The sequence below is a fragment of the Xyrauchen texanus genome, chromosome 10, assembly GCF_025860055.1.
Source record: "Xyrauchen texanus isolate HMW12.3.18 chromosome 10, RBS_HiC_50CHRs, whole genome shotgun sequence".
Taxonomy (NCBI): domain Eukaryota; kingdom Metazoa; phylum Chordata; class Actinopteri; order Cypriniformes; family Catostomidae; genus Xyrauchen; species Xyrauchen texanus.
The window spans coordinates 8,358,999-8,378,516 of record NC_068285.1 but is presented as its reverse complement, the minus strand read 5'-3'; the positions used below and the strand labels follow the sequence as shown (position 1 = coordinate 8,378,516).

General features: G+C 41.8%; 2 protein-coding genes across 2 annotated transcripts in view; both read right to left on the bottom strand.

The window, feature by feature from the left end:
- The window catches only part of LOC127650394 (NLR family CARD domain-containing protein 3-like), a 45,674-nt gene extending 39,817 nt beyond the window's left edge, over nucleotides 1-5,857 (bottom strand). The window contains exons 1-2 of the mRNA XM_052135808.1: nucleotides 5,634-5,857; nucleotides 3,883-3,963 (exon numbers count right to left, since the gene is read on the bottom strand). Coding sequence (XP_051991768.1) covers nucleotides 3,883-3,935 — 53 coding nt within the window. The 5' untranslated portion in view covers nucleotides 3,936-3,963; nucleotides 5,634-5,857. The remainder of the gene's footprint in view (nucleotides 1-3,882; nucleotides 3,964-5,633) is intronic.
- The window catches only part of LOC127650386 (NACHT, LRR and PYD domains-containing protein 3-like), a 125,294-nt gene that overhangs the window by 80,270 nt on the left and 25,506 nt on the right, over nucleotides 1-19,518 (bottom strand). The window lies entirely within an intron of this gene.

Genomic DNA, 19,518 nt, shown 5'->3' with positions numbered 1-19,518 from the left:
TTAATGCACAGTCCTAGTTCAACATTCAGCAATTTCACTTCTGCTTATTTGATGAAGATATATTTGAGCACATGACATTACACAGCAGATCTGATCTGAATGTCACTAAAGCTGGAAAGACTTTTGTTCTGTTCTCTGTTTATTTCTGTGTCACTAGGGGCTGCATCTGGTTTTACTCAGTTGATGCTGATATCTGCTGATGACAGCTGTCTTAAATCTGTCAATCATCTTTTCAATCATTTATAGAAGTTTGTCTGTAAGTATCAAAGTGTTTATGTGATGTTTATATTCCTCTTATGTTTGATATTGATGACATTATTTAAGGTTAAGTTTGATGTTTAGAAAGATCACCTGCAGTGTAATGGTACATGCATCTGCATCATTATTGTGTTTTCAGGATATTATACACGGCAGTTATTTAAGCAAACTGTTACATTTCTTTAATGTACAGACTTAATGAACTTATTTGTGCCTTTTTCACCCTTTATTTCAGTTTTACTCTATTTAGGTTTGACACTTTTAAGGTTTTAAAATAAGGGACACTTAATAAGGGGGTGGGGCTATAATATAATAATATGCGTTATTAATAAAAAAAATGTATATCGTTTCTTATAGAGAACTTTCTTGACCCATGAAAATACATCATTAATATGTTAACCCTTGTGCATTGTTCAAATTCACTACCCTTTCGTTATGTTCGTGGCTGAAAACAGCCACTACTTTAAACTGCTGTAAAAATTTATCAGATAAATATTTTTTAATTTTTTTTTTTGCATAAATCTATTAATCAACCTCAGTCCTGTTCAAAACTACTAAATTTTTTAAAAAAAAATTCAGGATTTTAACTCTTTAATTGCCAAATTCATAAATGATGTCACTGATTTGGGGAAAAAAAAATACAAAATGACGTATTTTCAATATAAAATGTGATTGTGGACTGGATTTTTTTTTACCTTTTATCACAGTCTTGGACATGTCAAAGATTAGAAACAACATTGGTTTCGATGCATTGTTAGTTTTTGTGCAGCATCAGATTTTAACTTTTTCTCCCTCATTTACTGTTCGTGGCTGTTTTTGCCCCATTGACTTCCATTATAACCACATTTTTTGATTGCAAAGCCATGACACCATATAGTCATGCATTTTTGATTGTTTCTGGTTTTCCCTGTTGGGAAGAGGTAAAATTTGTAATTTTTACTGTTGATAACCACGTGGCACCATTAACCCTTTAGATAGGCCTGTGCAAAAAAAAGCTTAGTTTCTGGCTTTTACATGGAGTTATATGGAGTATAATAGCATATTAAAGTGTGTGTGTGGGTGTGTGTGGGTGTGTGTTGGTGTGTGTGTGGGTGTGTGTTGGTGTGTGTATGTGTGTGTGTGTGAGAGAGAGAGAGAGAGAGAGAGAGTGTGAGAACTCACCTTGTTATTTTTAGTATTTTTGAAGCTGCACATGACAATGAGAATAATCATGCAAACATTGTCAAAACACAAACAGTATCTTCTAAATTTATCTCTAACAAGCACATGAATTCAAGTAAAATTTAACAGGAATAGGAAGCATGTAGTAACAAATGTGTAATGGCACATACCTTGTCTAGATTGTCGACACCTCCCTTGCAGCGGTTGTAATCTGCGATTATCTCTGGCTTCTTTTTTTCTTTCTGGCGTCTTTTACATGGAGTTATATGGAGTATAATAGCATATTAAAGTGTGTGTGTGTGGGTGTGTGTGGGTGTGTGTGTGTGAGAGAGAGAGAGAGAGAGTGTGAGCACTCACCTTGTTGCGTCTGAGAAAATCAAAACATGCACCTCAGCTCTCACAACTACATGGAGTAAACAAAAACAAAGTGCCTTTTGATGGTGAGAAATGCAGAGAACTCAAAAACAAAGCAAGTGGATTTAAACACTTGCATGCAAGCCTGCTGGTCATTTGATGGTGAGAAGAGCAGCAAGCAACATGAGAAAGGGCTTGACTTGTAGTTAAGTTTTAGAGATGATAAGGTGTCGACAATCTAGACAAGGTATGTGCCATTACACATTTGTTACTACATGCATCCTATTCCTGTTAATTTTTACTTGAATTCATGTGCTTGTTAGAGATAAATTTAGAAGATACTGTTTGTGTTTTGACAATGTTTGCATGATTATTCTCATTGTTATGTGCAGCTTCAAAAATACTAAAAATAACAAGGTGAGTTCTCTCTCTCTCTCTCTCTCTCTCTCTCTCTCACACACACACACACCAACACACACACCAACACACACCCACACACACACCAACATACACCCACACACACCCACACACACACTTTAATATGCTATTATACTCCATATAACTCCATGTAAAAGCCAGAAACTAAGCTTTTTTTTGCACAGGCCTATCTAAAGGGTTAATGGTGCCACGTGGTTATCAACAGTAAAAATTACAAATTTTACCTCTTCCCAACAGGGAAAACCACAAACAATCAAAAATGCATGACTATATGGTGTCATGGCTTTGCAATCAAAAAATGTGGTTATAATGGAAGTCAATGGGGCAAAAACAGCCACTGAACAGTAAATGAGGGAGAAAAAGTTAAAATCTGATGCTGCACAAAAACTAACAATGCATCGAAACCAATGTTGTTTCTAATCTTTGACATGTCCAAGACTGTGATAAAAGGTAAAAAAAAATCCAGTCCACAATCACATTTTGTATTGAAAATACGTCATTTTGTATTTTTTTTTCCCAAATCAGTGACATCATTTATGAATTTGGCAATTAAAGAGTTAAAATCCTGAATTCTTTTTAAACATTTAGTAGTTTTGAACAGGACTGAGGTTGATTAATAGATTTATGCAAAAAAAAAAATTAAAAAATATTTATCTGATAAATTTTTACAGCAGTTTAAAGTAGTGGCTGTTTTCAGCCACGAACATAACCAAAGGGTAGTGAATTTGCCCACAGTGTACTGTTGAGTTTTTGAAAATTTTCAAAGCATTTTCCTAAAATATGTGTGAAAATAAGATTTGTCACCAAAAATCATTCCATTAGCTGAAACACAGAGAAAGTTATGGCCAAAAAACGACTCAAAAAAACACCCTAGTGGCTGAAAACAGCCCGAACAGCACACAAGGGTTAAAAATATATTTATTTAAATTTTTCAGTTAATTGTCTTCTTGATCATATTTATGTATACATTACCCACTGAAGGGACATTTTCCAACTTAAATCAATGTTTAATTGCAGATTAACATTGATTTAACACGATTTCACCGTGATGCATCTGACCAGCTTAAATACGGGAAAAATCGCATCACTTATTGATTCAATACCAGACGCATCATTTTAACTTTAAATATGGGATGATCCCGTATTTTACAGGACAGGTGGCAACCCTAAGTGGTGGTGTGCTAATAAATCCATGCTTCAGTTCAACTCACTTGTGGAAGAGTTTATCTGTCTGTCTAGTGGATGAAGGGGGACTCTTTTACGAGGGCCGAATAACTTTCAGCTACGACCGAAGAGTTTCAAATTGACATGCCAATAAATGCACAGAATTGATGTACACTATACAATGCAATGTGCTGCTTTCTGAAAAACTGTTTTCACAGGAATAAAATTATCAAATTAACTTTTACAGGAGAAACATACACACAAATGACCTTTGACCCTAATCCTAAGTAATGTACATTTTTCCAGTTATGTCTGTGACTGAATCAAACCGGTCTCACTGTCATCTTGCTGTAGATCTCACTTTACCCTAAAGCTGTTTTCACATGTTTATACTTGAGATGATCCAGTCTGTTCTCATTTCTCCTCAGTGTTTTTATACTGTAGTGTTGTGCAGCATATCAGAAATATCTATCAGTGTATTTTATTAAAGCATTGAAATCCTCTGACCTCTTGACCTTCCCTGTGTCTGTCTGTCCACTGAGATCCTTTGTGGAGTCCATGACATCATCTGAACAGTCCACTGAACACCTGTCAACAAACGGGACATCATCTATATTTGTGACGTGTTTATTTGTTCAATACTGACACATATTTGTTTTTATTTGTCCTCTAGAATATTCCATTAGAAATGAATCAATGAGGTTCAATTGCAGACTGTCAGCTTTTATGACATGTTAAACACCAGCATAAAGAGAAAACATCAGAAGACTCAACAGAAGAAAACAAAGCAACGTTTCAAGTCAATAGAAGAAATAACATTTCAGTGCCAAAGAAACTGAACACATACTGACAATTCAGATAAAAGAGCAAAAGTCTCAGTATCTGTTTGTTCTGCTGTGATTAATACTTAGATATCTGTTAGATGTCTTACTGTAGCTGATAGTTTGAAAGGTTTATTATTGTTGTCTTGTTTTGATTTGTTTTTTTCAAGAGCTAATTAAAGTTAGTTTTGTTTTTGATATTCCAGACACATGCAGTGATAAAAGGCAAAAACTCTTAAACGGCTTAGAAAATATTTTCCAAAATATTTACTGTAAAATATGGAAAGACAATACTTCATCCATCCATCTTCAACCGCTAATCCGAAGTCGATTCGCGGGGGCAGGTGCTCCAGCAGGGGGCCCCAAACTTCCCTATCCCGAGGCACATTAACCAGCTCTGACTGGTCCCCGAGGCGTTCCCAGGCCAGTGTGGAGATGTAATCTCTCCACCTAATCCTGGGTCTTCCCCGAGGCCTCCTCCCAGCTGGCCGTGCCTGAAACACCTTCCTAGGGAGACGCACATGGGGCATCCTAACCAGATGCCCAAACCACCTCAACTGACTCCTTTCAACGCAAAGGAGCAGCGGCTCTACTCCGAGCTCCTCACGGATGACTGAGCTTCTCACCCTATCTCTAAGGGAGAAGCCCGCCACCCTTCTGAGGAAGCCCATTTCGGCCACTTGTACTCGCGACCTTGTTCTTTCGGTCATGACCCAGCCTTCATGACCATAGGTGAGGGTAGGAACAAAAATTGACCGGTAGATCGAGAGCTTTGCCTTCCGGCTCAGCTCTCTTTTCGTGACAACGGTGCGATAGAGCGAGTGCAATACCGCCCCCGCTGCCCCGATTCTCCGGCCAACCTCCCGCTCCATTGTCCCCTCACTCGTGAACAAGACCCCAAGGTACTTGAACTCCTTCACTTGGGGCAAAGACAATACTATACTTCAAAGTTGTTTTCAATATTTTCGCACGATATTATGAGCATTTACCTGCAAAAGCCATCGCAATGTTATTTACCCCGGGAAGAGGTCCTCTTTTTTCTTTTTTGAGTGCAACTTTCGTTTTACCCCAGTGGTAACAGCTATGACAACGACGTTGTGTGAATACAGTGTTGTGTATGTCACAGGACATATTACATACTTCTTTCTGAAGTTAGCTAGCTTCGGCAAATTAGAAAGTTCCTCTCTGATGATTTTTATCAGCTATAACTACTAATAAATGCCCAAAACTATTATTATCACTCTTGATCAAATGACATTTGCAACTATATAATACAAATCTTAGTTGAAATGAGTAGACCCTAATTTCTTTTCTCAGCTGTAAAATATACGACTGTTCACTCCGCCATCTTGAGACCCTCCCCATCACTGAATGTGACTGAAACATCAAAAACAAAACTAACTTAACCTCACTGTTTAACAGCAGTTCAGTACTCACCTGTCAAGAACTGTTGATGTTCCTCTTTACTGACTAGAATATCACCTACAAAATACTTCACAATGAATTTATTGATTGTTTCAGACGATTCAGTGGAACAAAAACTGTCGAACTCTATTTTTCTCTCCTTATGTAATTTCCTTCTCTTCCCAGAAAACAGGGGACGTCCCCCGGACATTGCGAACCTTTGGCCCGCTTTGTAACATTCAAGTCCAGTTTTCGTCCGGGCCAGAGATCGCGACCGTCCCTCAACTGACCTTTCCATAACAACACTTGCAAAATCCCTTCGCCCATGTGTTCCCTTTATCATCAGACCACCTTGCAACTCAGAGAAAGGAAATATTAAACTAAAATATAAAACCCATTTTGGATTTAACCATAAGAAATGTGGATCCTTAAAACATCCCTTAAATGAACTATGATAATGGATTTTATGCAGAAACCATGTTTTGTTTTGCAGATTGACATTAAGATGGTTTTGTGGTTGCTATGGTTTTACTAATAAAAATAATAGTTATTTGTTTTCCTTAATATTGATTTAGAAAAGCCAATACTGATACATTTATTTGGATTAATATGACAGTGTATAAGAGGTTATTTCTTATGCAGAGTCTTTGCATGCTCCCATATATGATGTACTGTGAAATAAATAATTGTCTTCATAGCAAATATCCACACAAGCACATTAAATCAATGAAAAACAAACTTGAATGTATGACTACAGCCCAAACGAATAAAAGACTTTTATTATTGCCAAGGGTTCAAAATGCAAGCAAACAGTAATGTAGAATGGCAGTAGCTGAATCAGATGCAAGCAATGACAGCAAATGCAGGAGAGGCCACACAGGATGGAAACGAGTCCAATGCTGAAATTGAAAAGAAAAATGAAAAAGATACAGTTAAGATATCCTCATGTAAACTCGGACTGCATCACATTCTACACCATCATTTAAACTGGCAAACTGTTGCTCAGGCTGCAACATAAGGTGAATTATTATTTTTTTCTCAAAATAATAATAATTATAAAGAATAACAGTTTCATGCAGAATATTGGATGGAAATATAATATTCTGAATTAGAAATATCTGTAAACCCAAATATTTCTTATTTTCTCAAATAAGTTTCTCACCTGTAAAAGTACAAGCTTGACAAAATGTATACAAATGACACTATAGATATGGACATACTACAAACATGTAACCAAATATCATCATTACAGACACAAATTGTTTGGCATACCTTACGGAAAAGGGTTGAAATGTTTATGACCCGGTGACACACCAAAAATACTGGCGTGAACGCACCCTTAAAGAACAGGGGCCATATGTATAAACTCTAAGAATGACAGAATTTTACTATTATTGTGAATGTGATTCATCAACTTAATTACTTTTATAGCATCACATTTTTAATTTGTTTAATAGGTCAACCATATTCTGGTTATCAAAAAAGACATAATAGGGGGGATAATAGCGTTAAAACAATGTTACTATGAATGCATACTTTAATAGAGAGAAATAGACACTATCAGCATCACATAAACATATAAATTAATACATTGGTTTCACTCTTCCCACATGTTAAATTTGCTCCTACATTCTTTTGAATGTTCAGTGAATAAAATATTAGATGCCATGAGTGTACCTTCTACCATCAATTTCACATTTGAATGGCCATGGAATATGAAGCAATGTGATAACATGAAATTAAAAATGACATTATATGGCCATGGCATAAAATGGGCATTGTTTGGTATTGCTTCAGGCCAGAACAGCTGACATATGCTGCTATTGTCAAGTAACTGTTTGATGTCGCACACAACAGCGCTTTACGTGTCTGAGGCTGCAAGCATTTTATAATCAATCAATTGGTGTGTGAGGAGATACAGAGAGTTGTTATTTTCCAAAATAGTATGACTGTAAAACATGGAAAGCTAATAATATTCTTCAAGCTTGTTTTCATTATTTTCACTCGATATTATGAGCATTTGCCTGCAAAATCCGTCGCTTCGCGCCCGCGCGCTCAGAGCCCGCCAAGATGGGCGTGGCTAAGGCTATATATTAGGCGCCCCGTCATGAGAGTTCTTTAGGTTCAATCGACTGAAGCGACTGACCAAGCAAAAGCATGGCAGCTTATGCAATACTCGTTCCCTCCTCTCAGGGAACCGAGGTTACGTTAGTAACCGAGTCGTTTCCTTTCGAGAGGTCTCTCCTATTGCGTAAGTAGCTTACGCTATGGGAACACCATGCAAAACGCCGTGCGTGCTGACTTAGCTCTATAAAGCCAGAGGCAGATGCCTGAGCCTTAAAGCAAAGTGATTATTCAACGAGCCGGCCAACTATATAATGGGATAATACAGAGCGCCTTTGCCCCAAGGTGGCCCATGGTGGGGCGCTCATTGTATAAACACACGCACATATCTTATGTACTGATTTTTCTATTTACTGATATGCATAAAAAACTCTCTAAGTCAGTCAGAGACGGACCTTATAAGGGAGGAGATAATGCTCAGCATATACGTACTCCAGTCCATACTACAGTCAGGCTGATAGAATGTTGGAATGCAATGAGGGGACCTGTAGGTTATAAAACCTGATAAATGTCGAAGGCGAGGCCCAGCCTGCCGCCGCACAAATATCCTCAATGGGTATCCCACTCGACCACGCCCACGAGGAGGCCATGCTCCTCGTAGAGTGAGCTCTGGCGCCTAAGGGGCATTGAAGGCCCTTGGCTTCATAAGCCAGCGCTATAGCATCTACTATCCAGTCGCGATATTCTTTGCTTTGAAACTGCGAGACCTTTAGTGCGACCGCCAAAGCATACGAATAATTGTTCCGTCTGTCTGAGCAGGGCAGAACGTTCCAAGTATACTCTGGCGCCCAGACCGGGCAGAGTAAATTAGCGTCGTTTTAGGTCTGCTGAAGACAATAGGCTGCCAGAGATATCAACTGTACTCTGAAGGGTGTGGAGAGCACTTTAGGAATATACCCGTGCTTTGGCCTAAGGACAACTCTGCAGTCGTTAGGTCCAAATTCCAGGCAAGCAGCTTGATGACAGCGCGTGCAGGTCAGCCCACTCTCTTGACTGAGGCGAGTGCCAGCAAGAGTGCAGTTTTGAGCGAGAGCTGTTTAAGGTGCACGGTTCGGAGAGGTTCGAGCGGGGCACTCTTGAGTGCGTCCAGGACCGTGGCCAGGTCCCAGATCGGTACCGAGGGCGAGGAGGTTCATCCTCCTAGCGCCTCTTAGGAAAGCGAATGATTAGGTCGTTTTTCCCTAATGAGCGTCCTTTATCAGGATTGTGTGGCGCTGCTATGGCAGCCACATAGACTTTGGCGTGGAGGGTGTGCGGCCCGCCTCCAGCAGCTCTTGCAGAAAGGCGAGTACACTTGGTATCTCGCACGATTTGGGGTTCAAGCTCTTGGTATCACACCAGTCACTGAACACTTTCCACTTTTGGGCATATAAGCGCCTCGTAGAGGCGCTTGCGCCTCAGTGATGGTTCTCAACACTCCGCTGGGGAGGTTCTCTGGAACCCGTTGAGGGGCCATGCATGAAGGGCCCACAGATCGAGGCGGGGATGAAGAATCATCCCGTTGGCCTGCCTGAGGAGGTCCAGCCTCAACGGAATCGGCCATGGGGCAGATTGCATCATCTGCATCAGTTCTGGAAACCACGTCTGGTTCTTCCAGAGTGGGGCTACCAGGAGCACTGCACATTTCACCTCCCTGATCCGACTGATGACCTGAGGTAGCATCGCGATCGGGGGAAAAGCATACAAGGGGCGGCTCGGCCAGACTTGGGCGAGCGCGTCCGTGCTCTTTGAGAAGAAAAGAGGGCAGTGCGCATTTTCCCTGGAGGCGAAGAGGTCGACCTCTGCTTCGCCAAAGGTTTGCTATAACCACTGAACCGTCAGGGGGTGGAGAGACCATTCTCCTGGGAGAACTTTGTCTCTGGACAGCATGTCCGCTCCCTGGTTCAGGATGCCTGGCACATGCGCTGCAGGTTGTGCTGTGACCATAAGATGAGCTCCCTGGCCATAGAGTGCAGGAGTCCTCCCTGGCGATTTATATACGATACTACCGTCATGTTGTCCGTTCGGACCAGGACGTGTTAGTTTTTCAGGTACGGAAGCAGGGCTCTGAGAGCCAAGGCGACCGCTTTCATTTCCAGACAGTTTATATGTAGGCGCTTTTCCGGGTTTGACCAAAAACCGGAGACAGGCCTGCCCTCGTAAAGGGCCCCCCATCCTATTTTGGAGGCATCTGTCGTGATCATTTTTCTCCGTGTGTTCACGCCCAGACTCACGCCGGTTTGATACCAGTCGACGGCCTTCCAGGGCGTCAGGGCTTTATACAGCCGTGATTCGCTCTGATTAAAAAGTGGCCCGAGCGCCACGCGTGAGTGGGGACACGGCTCTTGAGCCAGCGTTGGAGAGGACGCATGTGCAACAATCCTAGCTGGAGTACAGCTGATGCCGAGGCCATGAGACCGAGCATCCTTTGAAATCGTTTGACGGTAGCGCTACCGCTCTGAATGATGTTGCAAGGCGCCGAATAGCGAGCGTGCGCTCTGATGAGAGGCGCCGTCATCTGCACTGAGTCTAGCACTATTCCCAGAAAAGAGATATTCTGGCTGGGGATAGCACGCTCTTTGCAAAATTGATTCTCAGACCCAGACATTCTAGATGGCTGATAATCCAAGATCTGTGCGTCGTTAACTGACTCTCTGATTGTGCTAGGATTAGCCAATCATCGAGGTAATTCAGTATTCGCACTCCCGCTGTCTCAGGGGAAAGTGCTGCGTCCATACATTTTGTGAATGTACGGGGGCCAATGATAGGCGAATGGTAGTACTGTGTACTGGTATGACTGTCCCTCAGCGAATCTCAGAAATGGCCTGTGATGAGCGCTATCGAATGTGAAAGTAAGCGTCTTTCAAATCCACTGATAGAAACCAATCCCCGGGCGAACTTGCGCGAGGATATGTTTGGTCGTTAACATTCTGAACGAGCGAATCATTAAAGCTTTGTTCAGATGTCTGAGATCTAGGATGGGGCGGAGGCCACCGTCCTTTTCGGACGAGAAAGTAGCGGCTGTAAAAACCCGCCTCAGCTCATAGAGGGAGGAACAGTTTCTATAGCGCTCTTCTCTATCAGTTTGAGCACCTCGGTGCGTAGAACATGTGAAACATCTTTCCTCACTTTCGTCTCGACCACCGCTGAAAAGCGGGGTGGTCTCGTGGCGAATTGAAGCGAGTAACCGTGTTTTATTATGTTCAAAACCCATTTCGGCATGTCAGGGATTTTTTCCCAGTCTTTTGCTCGCACAGATATGGGCTGAATGCTGGCTGGGGGCGTGTCGCAGTGACGTATGGACCCTGCCGGCGAATTGCCTTGTGCTAACACTGAGCTTACAGCTCTCAGAGGTGCGGGAGCACGGGTGGGGGTGCATACATTGTAATAGGCATGCGCGCCACTTTCATAAAGCTTCCCGTTCTTAGCGGGGAGTTTCTTGGCTCGCGCGTCGCATCTGTGATGCTCGCGCCATGAGTTAGAGAACTGTTTGAAACTGTATGGGCAGCGCTTATGGGTGGGGGTGCATATACCGTAGTAGGCACGCGTGCCATTTTCATAAAGCCTCCGCCATGGCGGGGGGTTTTTGGGCATGCATACAGTGTTTGTGTGTAGGGGTGCATGCATGACAGCAGGCACGCACGTTACCTTTATAGTATTTCCCACTTTTACTGGGGAAGTGTTTATAACTGTGGGAACAGTGCTTGTGTGTAGTGGTGCATACATGACAATAGGCACACGATCCACATTTATGGAAGCGTCCAGCTTGAGCTGGGGAAGTATTCGGCACTGTCTGGACAGTATTGATATGTGGGAATGCGCACTTTAGTGTGGACACGTGACCCCTTAGTGACACAGGCAGAAAATGACTCTTTTTGTGATTTCTGTGTGTTGCCGTTAAAACGGCGTTTGATTGCAGGTGAGCGAGTTCTGTGACTGGCCCATTGACTGCTGTACAGACATTTCCAGCCGCTTGTAAGGGGACTGGGTAATGTTTTACACGTTTTAGAGAGAGTGGTCCGGCTTTTGCGAGACACGCACTCTCTCTCTTTCTTCCTATGGCTAGGAAGACTTATGAGGCTCCGGGTTCAGCACGATCTTGGGCCGAGGTCCCCGTCGCTCAGGCGGCTGCTTTCGGTTATTGAAACGCAAGCGGCGTCGAGCGTCCGTTTCAGGTCTGGGCTGGGAGATGGGAGGCGCCTCCCTGGCTCGCTGCTGCAGCTGAGGCGGTCTCTGGCGGCTCTGTGACGAGCTGGAGCGCTTGGCCAGGAAGTGACGCATAGCCTGCGAATTCTTCTGGGCTTCAGTGAAGCGTTCAGCGAACTCTCTTACCGCCAGTCCGAACAGGCCGCTTGGGGCGATAGGCGCGTCGAGGAATGGCGCCTTATCCGCGTCCTTCATTTCTGTTAGCGTCAGCCACAGATGGCGCTCAAGGACTGCAGGTTAGCCATGGCCCGGCCGATGGATTGGGCGGTGGCTTTTGTGGCTCGCAGGGCTACATCAGTGGCGCTGCGCAGGTCCTTGAAAGCCTCAGGTTCAGGTCCAGACTCGTCCATGGTGCGGAGATGTTTGGCCTGATAGACCTGCAGAACAGCCATGGAATGAAGCGCTGACGCAGCTTGGCCGGCGGCGGCATATGCGCGACCGGCGAGAGCTGAGGTAGATCGGCAGGGCTTCGAGGGATGAGAAGCCTTGGCTTTCCATCCAGCGGTGGAGGGTGGGCACAGATGGTTGGCCATAGCCTCCTCGAGGGGCGGGGTTCCCTCGTAGCCTCTTTCTCTCGCGCCGTCCACCGAGGAGAGCGAGGAAGAGAAAGAAGGCTTCAGGCGAGCAGAGTCGCGGGGCTTTCCACGACTTTGTGAGTTCGTCGTGAACTTCGGGGAAGAAAGGGGAGGGTCTCTGTCGAGGGGCCTGCCGGCGCCCTTGCAGGAACCACTCGTCCAGCCGGCTGCGGGCGGGTTCTTCCGGAGAAGACCAGTCGAGCCCGAGGTCTTCCACGGCTTTAGACAGGATGTGGACGATCTCTGAGTCCATGCTGGTGCCCCTGCTCGTGTCCGCTAATGTCGACGGCGCGGGGTCGAAGGCCAAGCCCGGCCAGTCGTCGGATGCAGCGTCAATAGAAAGGCTGTCATCCTTTTCACCGTCGTCCCCTGACGCGCCGAACGAGACGAGACCCACCGCTCTGGAGGGGTGCTGGTCTGCCTGCGTGAATTGAACTGGCGGCAGGGAGTCCTCGGGTGGTGGTGAAGCACGCGGGGACTGGCCCGGCGTGACGTCACTGAAGTCCGCGTGCTCTGGCGGCCTCCGTGAGCGGCGCTTTTTCTTGCGCGGCTCGAACAGAGGGGATGGCAGCACGGTGGTAGCAGGCTCATTCGCGGCGAAGGCGGCAAAGCGAGCGCACAGCTCGGTGAGGCCCAGGGAGTCACATTCGGGGCATCCGCCTCGAGTGAGAGCAGCTTCTGCGTGGTCAGGTCCCAGGCAGCGAGCGCAGAGAATGTGATGGTCCCCGTCAGGAAGAGGGCCTCTGCACGAGGCACAGGTCGAAGGCATTTGAAACAACGCCTCGAATTTGCTCTTTTACTAAAGGACAAAAAGCTTCGCAGAGGCGAACACTTGCAAAGTTATTGCTTTTAGTAAAAGGATATCAAGGTGATGCGCGCCGGATGGCATAGCAGAAGGCTTTGAAGGCGGCTGAAGGCACCGGCGTCCTCGTAGCAGTCCTGCTGTAGGCTTGTCGACGGCGGGCGAAAAGACTCCAATAATCCGGAGGATCCAGCGAAGAGAAGGTCTTTGCTGAAGGAGATTAAATCTAAAGAACTCTCATGACGGGGCGCCTAATATATAGCCTTAGCCACGCCCATCTTGGCGGGCTCTGAGCGCTCGGGCGCGAAGCGCGCTCATTGGTCACGCGTTCAGAGTCGCCCCGTCATTGGTTCGAGCAAGTTGCCGCAGCATAGCCAATGACCGAGCTGCCTCGCTCATTGCTGTCTGCTGTGCAGCTGCAATGCGTTTTACATAAAGACTTCAATATTTCTCGAGAAACTGAGTTTTCCCATAGCGTAAGCTACTTACGCAATAGGAGAGACCTCTCGAAAGGGAACTGCATGTGCAATATACACTTTATTTTTGTTATAGTTTTTTGTTGAAGGAGATAAAGACACGAAACTAACATCAAATGTTAGTTATTTTCTCAAATTGGAAAACGTGAAAGTTGTGCACTGTCCTCCTCTAATGAATGATGTTGATTTCGTGTCTCTATCTCCTTCAACAAAAAAATAAATAAAAAACTATTATAAAAATAATGTTTATATTGCACATGTAGTTCACACACCAAGTTATTACAAAAAAAGTAGGAACTCTAACTCACATTGCGACGGATTTTGCAGGCAAATGCTCATAATATCGAGTGAAAATAATAAAAACAAGCTTGAAGAATATTATTAGCTTTCCATGTTTTACAGTAATATTATTTTGGAAAGTCGTTTAATAGTTATGGCCGATAATCGCTGAATGTTTCTTTATTTATTTATACTGCATATTAACATAAAAACATCAAGAGAAAATCCCACATAATCAACATTGTATAATTTCCATCTCAGGTACAAATAATACAGTTATTCAAATAATAAGATACAGAAAAATTATACAAATACAATAATAATCCCAGAGTATTAAAAAAACAAGACAAATAAACAAAGGGATAAGATGCCATTTATTTATCAATTCTGAATGTGCAAACAATTTTACAAGCCCTGTTAGAGGTCACCACAGCGGGTCATCCGTGATCCTCATATTTGAGTTGGCACAGGTTTTACATCAGTTGCCCTTCCTGATGCACCCCCAGTGTCTGCAGGACTCTCACTCACACCTACAGGGGCATTTTAGAGTCTCCAATTCACTTAACCTGCATGTTTTTGGACTTGTTGGGGAAACCAGATCACCTGGAGGAAACCCACATGAACACGGGGAGAACATGCAAACTCCACACAGAAAGACCAGTTGAGCCGGGACTCGAACCCGAGACCTCCTTGCTGTGACGGGACAGTTCTGACCTACTGACTTTTAGTGTTATTTCATGCCATGTATTATTTTTTATTTTCACCAGATGGCAGAAATGCTACAAAAGCCTGTCACAATCTCATATTTATATATGATTTTATTTTATTTTATTAAATGTATTTAATAATGAATGAGGTTTGTTTTTACAGAACTGAAATTTATATAAAATGTGTTTATTTTTATGAAATATAGTATAATTAAATTATTAAAAAAATATATAAGGCTAAATATGATCTTATTCAAGATGAAATGCAAAAGTTTAATATAATTAATTAATTTAAATACATTTCCTTTATACAAATATATTCAATATATGATTAATCTATATTTGAAACTGAAATTGGTGTTTTTTGAATGAAGAAACAATATCAATTATTGTCATGGCAACTTTGAACAGATTAATTTTCACTAAGTACAACTAAAAACTAAAATATGACCCTAATTTACAGTATATAACCAAAGAAAAACTGTTTGCCAATGGGATAACAAAAAATGTTCTTGTTTGTTTTTCCTGTATTAAGTATATACATTAAAAATGTTGTTATATTTTTGTAATGTACTTTATTGTCCGTTAGAGGAAACTTGGGGTGAACTCAATAGGCAACATTTCTGCATGTCATCACATCATCACCCCAAAAAAGATTTTAAAATAACAAAACAAAGGTTCATCAAATACACAATTCAACAGAACATTTCCATCAATCATAAAAGTATATCTTTCAAGAAAGGCATCTAATGACATAAAGATTCAAAGCACGATAGAATCATACAATCGAAATCATTTAACATCATTTAGCAATCAAATAGAAAAAGGCACAAGTTAATTTTTAAATCTATTCAGTTTACACCATAATGTTCAAAAATGCCTGCCCGAAGGAAACAATTCATAATGAACAAAAACAATGTGAGATGGGTCACTTCAAATTCTCCTAAAGCTTCCTTTAGTGTACACTGTCCGTACAGAGATTGGATGCTATAACAGTCCTTCTGTCCCATCAGTTTCATTGATATGCGTCAGGTGCGTCAGTCTGGATTTGGGTTTCTGTACCATGTGGTGAAACAATAACTTATAACACTCTCTCATATAGCTTTGTAAAAAAGCACAAGGATTTTGTTGTTCACCCCATAGCATCGCAGTCGACGCCAAAATACAGTCTTTGATAAAGTTGACTACATACCAGATCAACATGTTTGTCCCAAGTAAGTGAACTATCTACAGTATGTAGACTCCGAGATACTTCAAGGACTGCACTTGACACATTTCCTGGCTATGTATGAATACAGTGACTATGGTCACCAATGCCTCTAGGATCAAATATAATCTCCTTCGTTTTGTTTGTATTTACATTGAAATAATTGGCATCACATCAACCAACAAACGACTGAATTTCAGAATGATAAGCAGAAGTGCTATCATGTTTCTTTAATAAACTTAATATAGCAGTATCATCAGAATATTTAAGGATATGATTTTGAGAGTGCCTGTTTGAGCACTCATTCGTGTAAAGTGTAAAGAGGACTGGAGTCCTAACACAGCCCTGAGGTACACCCATACTGCAGTATTTTAATTCCCACAGACTGATTTACTTTGACGCAATGAGTTCTGTTTGTTAGAAAAGAATGATACCAGTGTATAATCTCAAGGTTAACACCCATTTGATTCATCTTTTTAATTATGATGTAAGGTTGAATAGTATTAAACGCTGAGCTAAAATCAATAAAAGCAGCCTGGTGTAAGTTTCTGACTCCTCAGATGTTTTAAAATGAGGTGCATTAAGATATTGATGGCATCACCAGTTCCTCTGCCTTGCTGATAAGCAAACTGGAATGGATCTAGTTTGTTTGTAACATCTGTCTTTAGCATTGACAACATACATTTCTCGAGACATCTCATCACTACGGAAGACAGAGCTATAGGTGGAAAGTCATTATCTTCCAAAGGACGAGCTATCTTTGGCACAGGAATAATAAGAGATTTAATAGAGATGGTACTGTTTTTGCATCTAAGGACTGTTGAAATATAGGGCACCATACAGGGGACAATTCCTCTGCACATGTCTTTAAAAGAAAGGCTGAGATGCCATCTGGACCAGATACCTTTTTTGTTGATGTTTGAACGTCATCTTGACATAACCAGAGTCAATCATTAACTTTCTCTCATCTGAGTCTGAAATATCTAATGACTTCGGCTCCAAATTACATTCAGAATCCAGGAAACAAAAATCAAACCTTAGATAGAAGCTGTTCAGATCTTTGGCCTTTTGTAAATCATCATTTGTAAAAAGTCCTTTCTTTACTGATTCCATTTTTGTGATGTTTCATTGATTTCCACATTTCTTTCATAATTTGAATTATTAAAATTATCTTCTAAAATATGTTTTTTGTTTATTCCCAGCAGCATTTAGCAAGTGTTATTGTTTGGGTAGATAATTATCTGTTTTGTAGGGATTCAATTATCTGTGCAAAATTGTAAATAATCTGTTCCTACTTCAGTGGATTCATCAATGTCGGAGCTGTAGAAGATGTCCCAATCAGTACATAAGAAGCAACCTTTCAGAGTCTCAATGTTATTCTACGACCACACCGATATGTTTTTTTGTAACAGGTTTAGAACTTTTCTCCATTGTCCTGTATGTAGGAATAAGATAGACAGTATTATGGTCCGAACTTGCCAAAGGGGCAAGTCTATTTCTGCATATCGCGGCGCCGTTTTGTGGTCAGTTCTGCATAACACGGCGGCTCATTTTAGCTTATCGTGGCCCATTCGGCACATTTCGCAGCTGACCCACCAGCTCAGTACACCCGATAGCCAGTCCATCAGCCCACTGGGAAAATGCCCTATATGCCGGATTACCAGTCCAGCCCTGGCCGTGATGGAACCAGTAAAGCCAAGCAACATGAGGGCATCACGAGCATATGTTATAGGTAGTCTACCATTTCCTTGAATATGTTTGACAAACCAACGTCACAAGCACCAGGATCACAACCCAGAGTAGAATCTGCTTATGCGCCGCCATTGTATGGCCGTCCTTAGCATGTGATTAATGAGAGCCTGAATGTAGCCACCTAAAATACTATATCAAATTAAGAAAATAAAACCTAATAAAAACCTTTCAGCTGGTCATATCAATAACAAAACCAAAATTCAACATTAAAACACGATAACAATTATAACGGGTGAGACAGAAATGCAAGATTTTGTAAGAGTTGAAAAACATAATGTTAAAAGATGAATGCTGATGTTGTTTTTCAATATTTAATGTTAATTCAGCAGTATCTATTCGGTGTTGTAAAGGATGTTGTTGTGAGGACTTATTATGATGGGTGGATGGTAAAGAGAGAGAGAGATGAAAAAAAAAAGATAAGATAAAGAAGCTAAGAAAAGAACTCATCCTGTCCGAGGGTTTTATTTTAATATTCCTATAGCCTTTTAGGATTAAGCCCTGAGAACACCCACAAGCAAGTATTACAATACGCAAGAGTCTGTGTTAGGAATATTTTGGATCTAGTCGCAATCTCCAATTCCCCGGTCCCGTCTTTCTATGTTCGTGCCCAGTGAGGTGCAGTCGTGAGTCTGAGTCTCTGGAAACTTTGTTAAGTAGAAAGAACAACAACACACAGTCGGTCTGTATTCAATCTACTCAATGTTTATTAGAGCAAGCATGTCATTTATATTTTTCATGAGACAATAAGCAGCCAATAGGAAAGCGTTAACAAGGCCTAGGGTCAAGGGGGAGAAAATGGGAGTACAGGAAAGAGGCCATATACAGATGTTCCAGCCGTGATGCCTTACGGTTGACCTTGTTGGACGAGTGTGACCTTCATCAGATCACAGAAATAAGTATGCGGAACATGATAAAGAGGAAGACAAAATGGTCAGCAGTTGCTAAATATATTGACTCACTATCGTGCGCACTGCAGCCTGCATCTGGGGTCAACTGAACACACATGGAAGGCCAGAAACACATACACAGAGCAGAACAGCATGTTCAATTTCATATTTCTCACAGTCTGCGTCGCGTAATATAGATGTAATAGACATAATAACCTGTTATTTCTGTATAATTCTAGAAGTTATATTCATAAGACTTGATTTTATTCTGGAATGATACACTGTTGAAATGCAGTTTCAGTGTGATTGATGCACATCACTGAATGGGAAAGTCTTTCTCACCAATAATTATAATTTTGTATTTGACCAGAGCGGTTTGCAGATGCATGAATGAAGCACACATGGTGCAGATGTCAATGGAAAAAAATGTCTGTACACTTACTGTTGCACATGAATTACTCCAGAAAAAGATCTTATAAAATATTTGATGAGTACTGCTGACATTTTATAATAATATTTTAATATCATATTTTATAAGCCTGCTGATCATTACCCCTTAAAAGGACAAGAACATGAAAATACCCAATCAATTAATTTATGAATACAAATTAATTTATTGCTATTTTCTATCATATATTAAATTTTCAAGTTTTTGTCTACTTGCAAGTTCTCTTCAAAATGAGACGTATGCAAATATAACTTGAACTGCAAGAGAAAAGAACTTGATCCAGTTTCAGAGAATCCCTGAAGTTAAAGGGACAGTTCACCCAAAAATGAAAATTCTCTCATCATTTACTCACCCTCAATACATCCCAGATGTGTATGACTTTCTTTCTTCTGCAGAACACAAACAACTTTTTTCAGAAGAATATTTAATCTCTGTAGGTCCATACAATGCAAGTGAATGGTGGCCAGACCTTTACA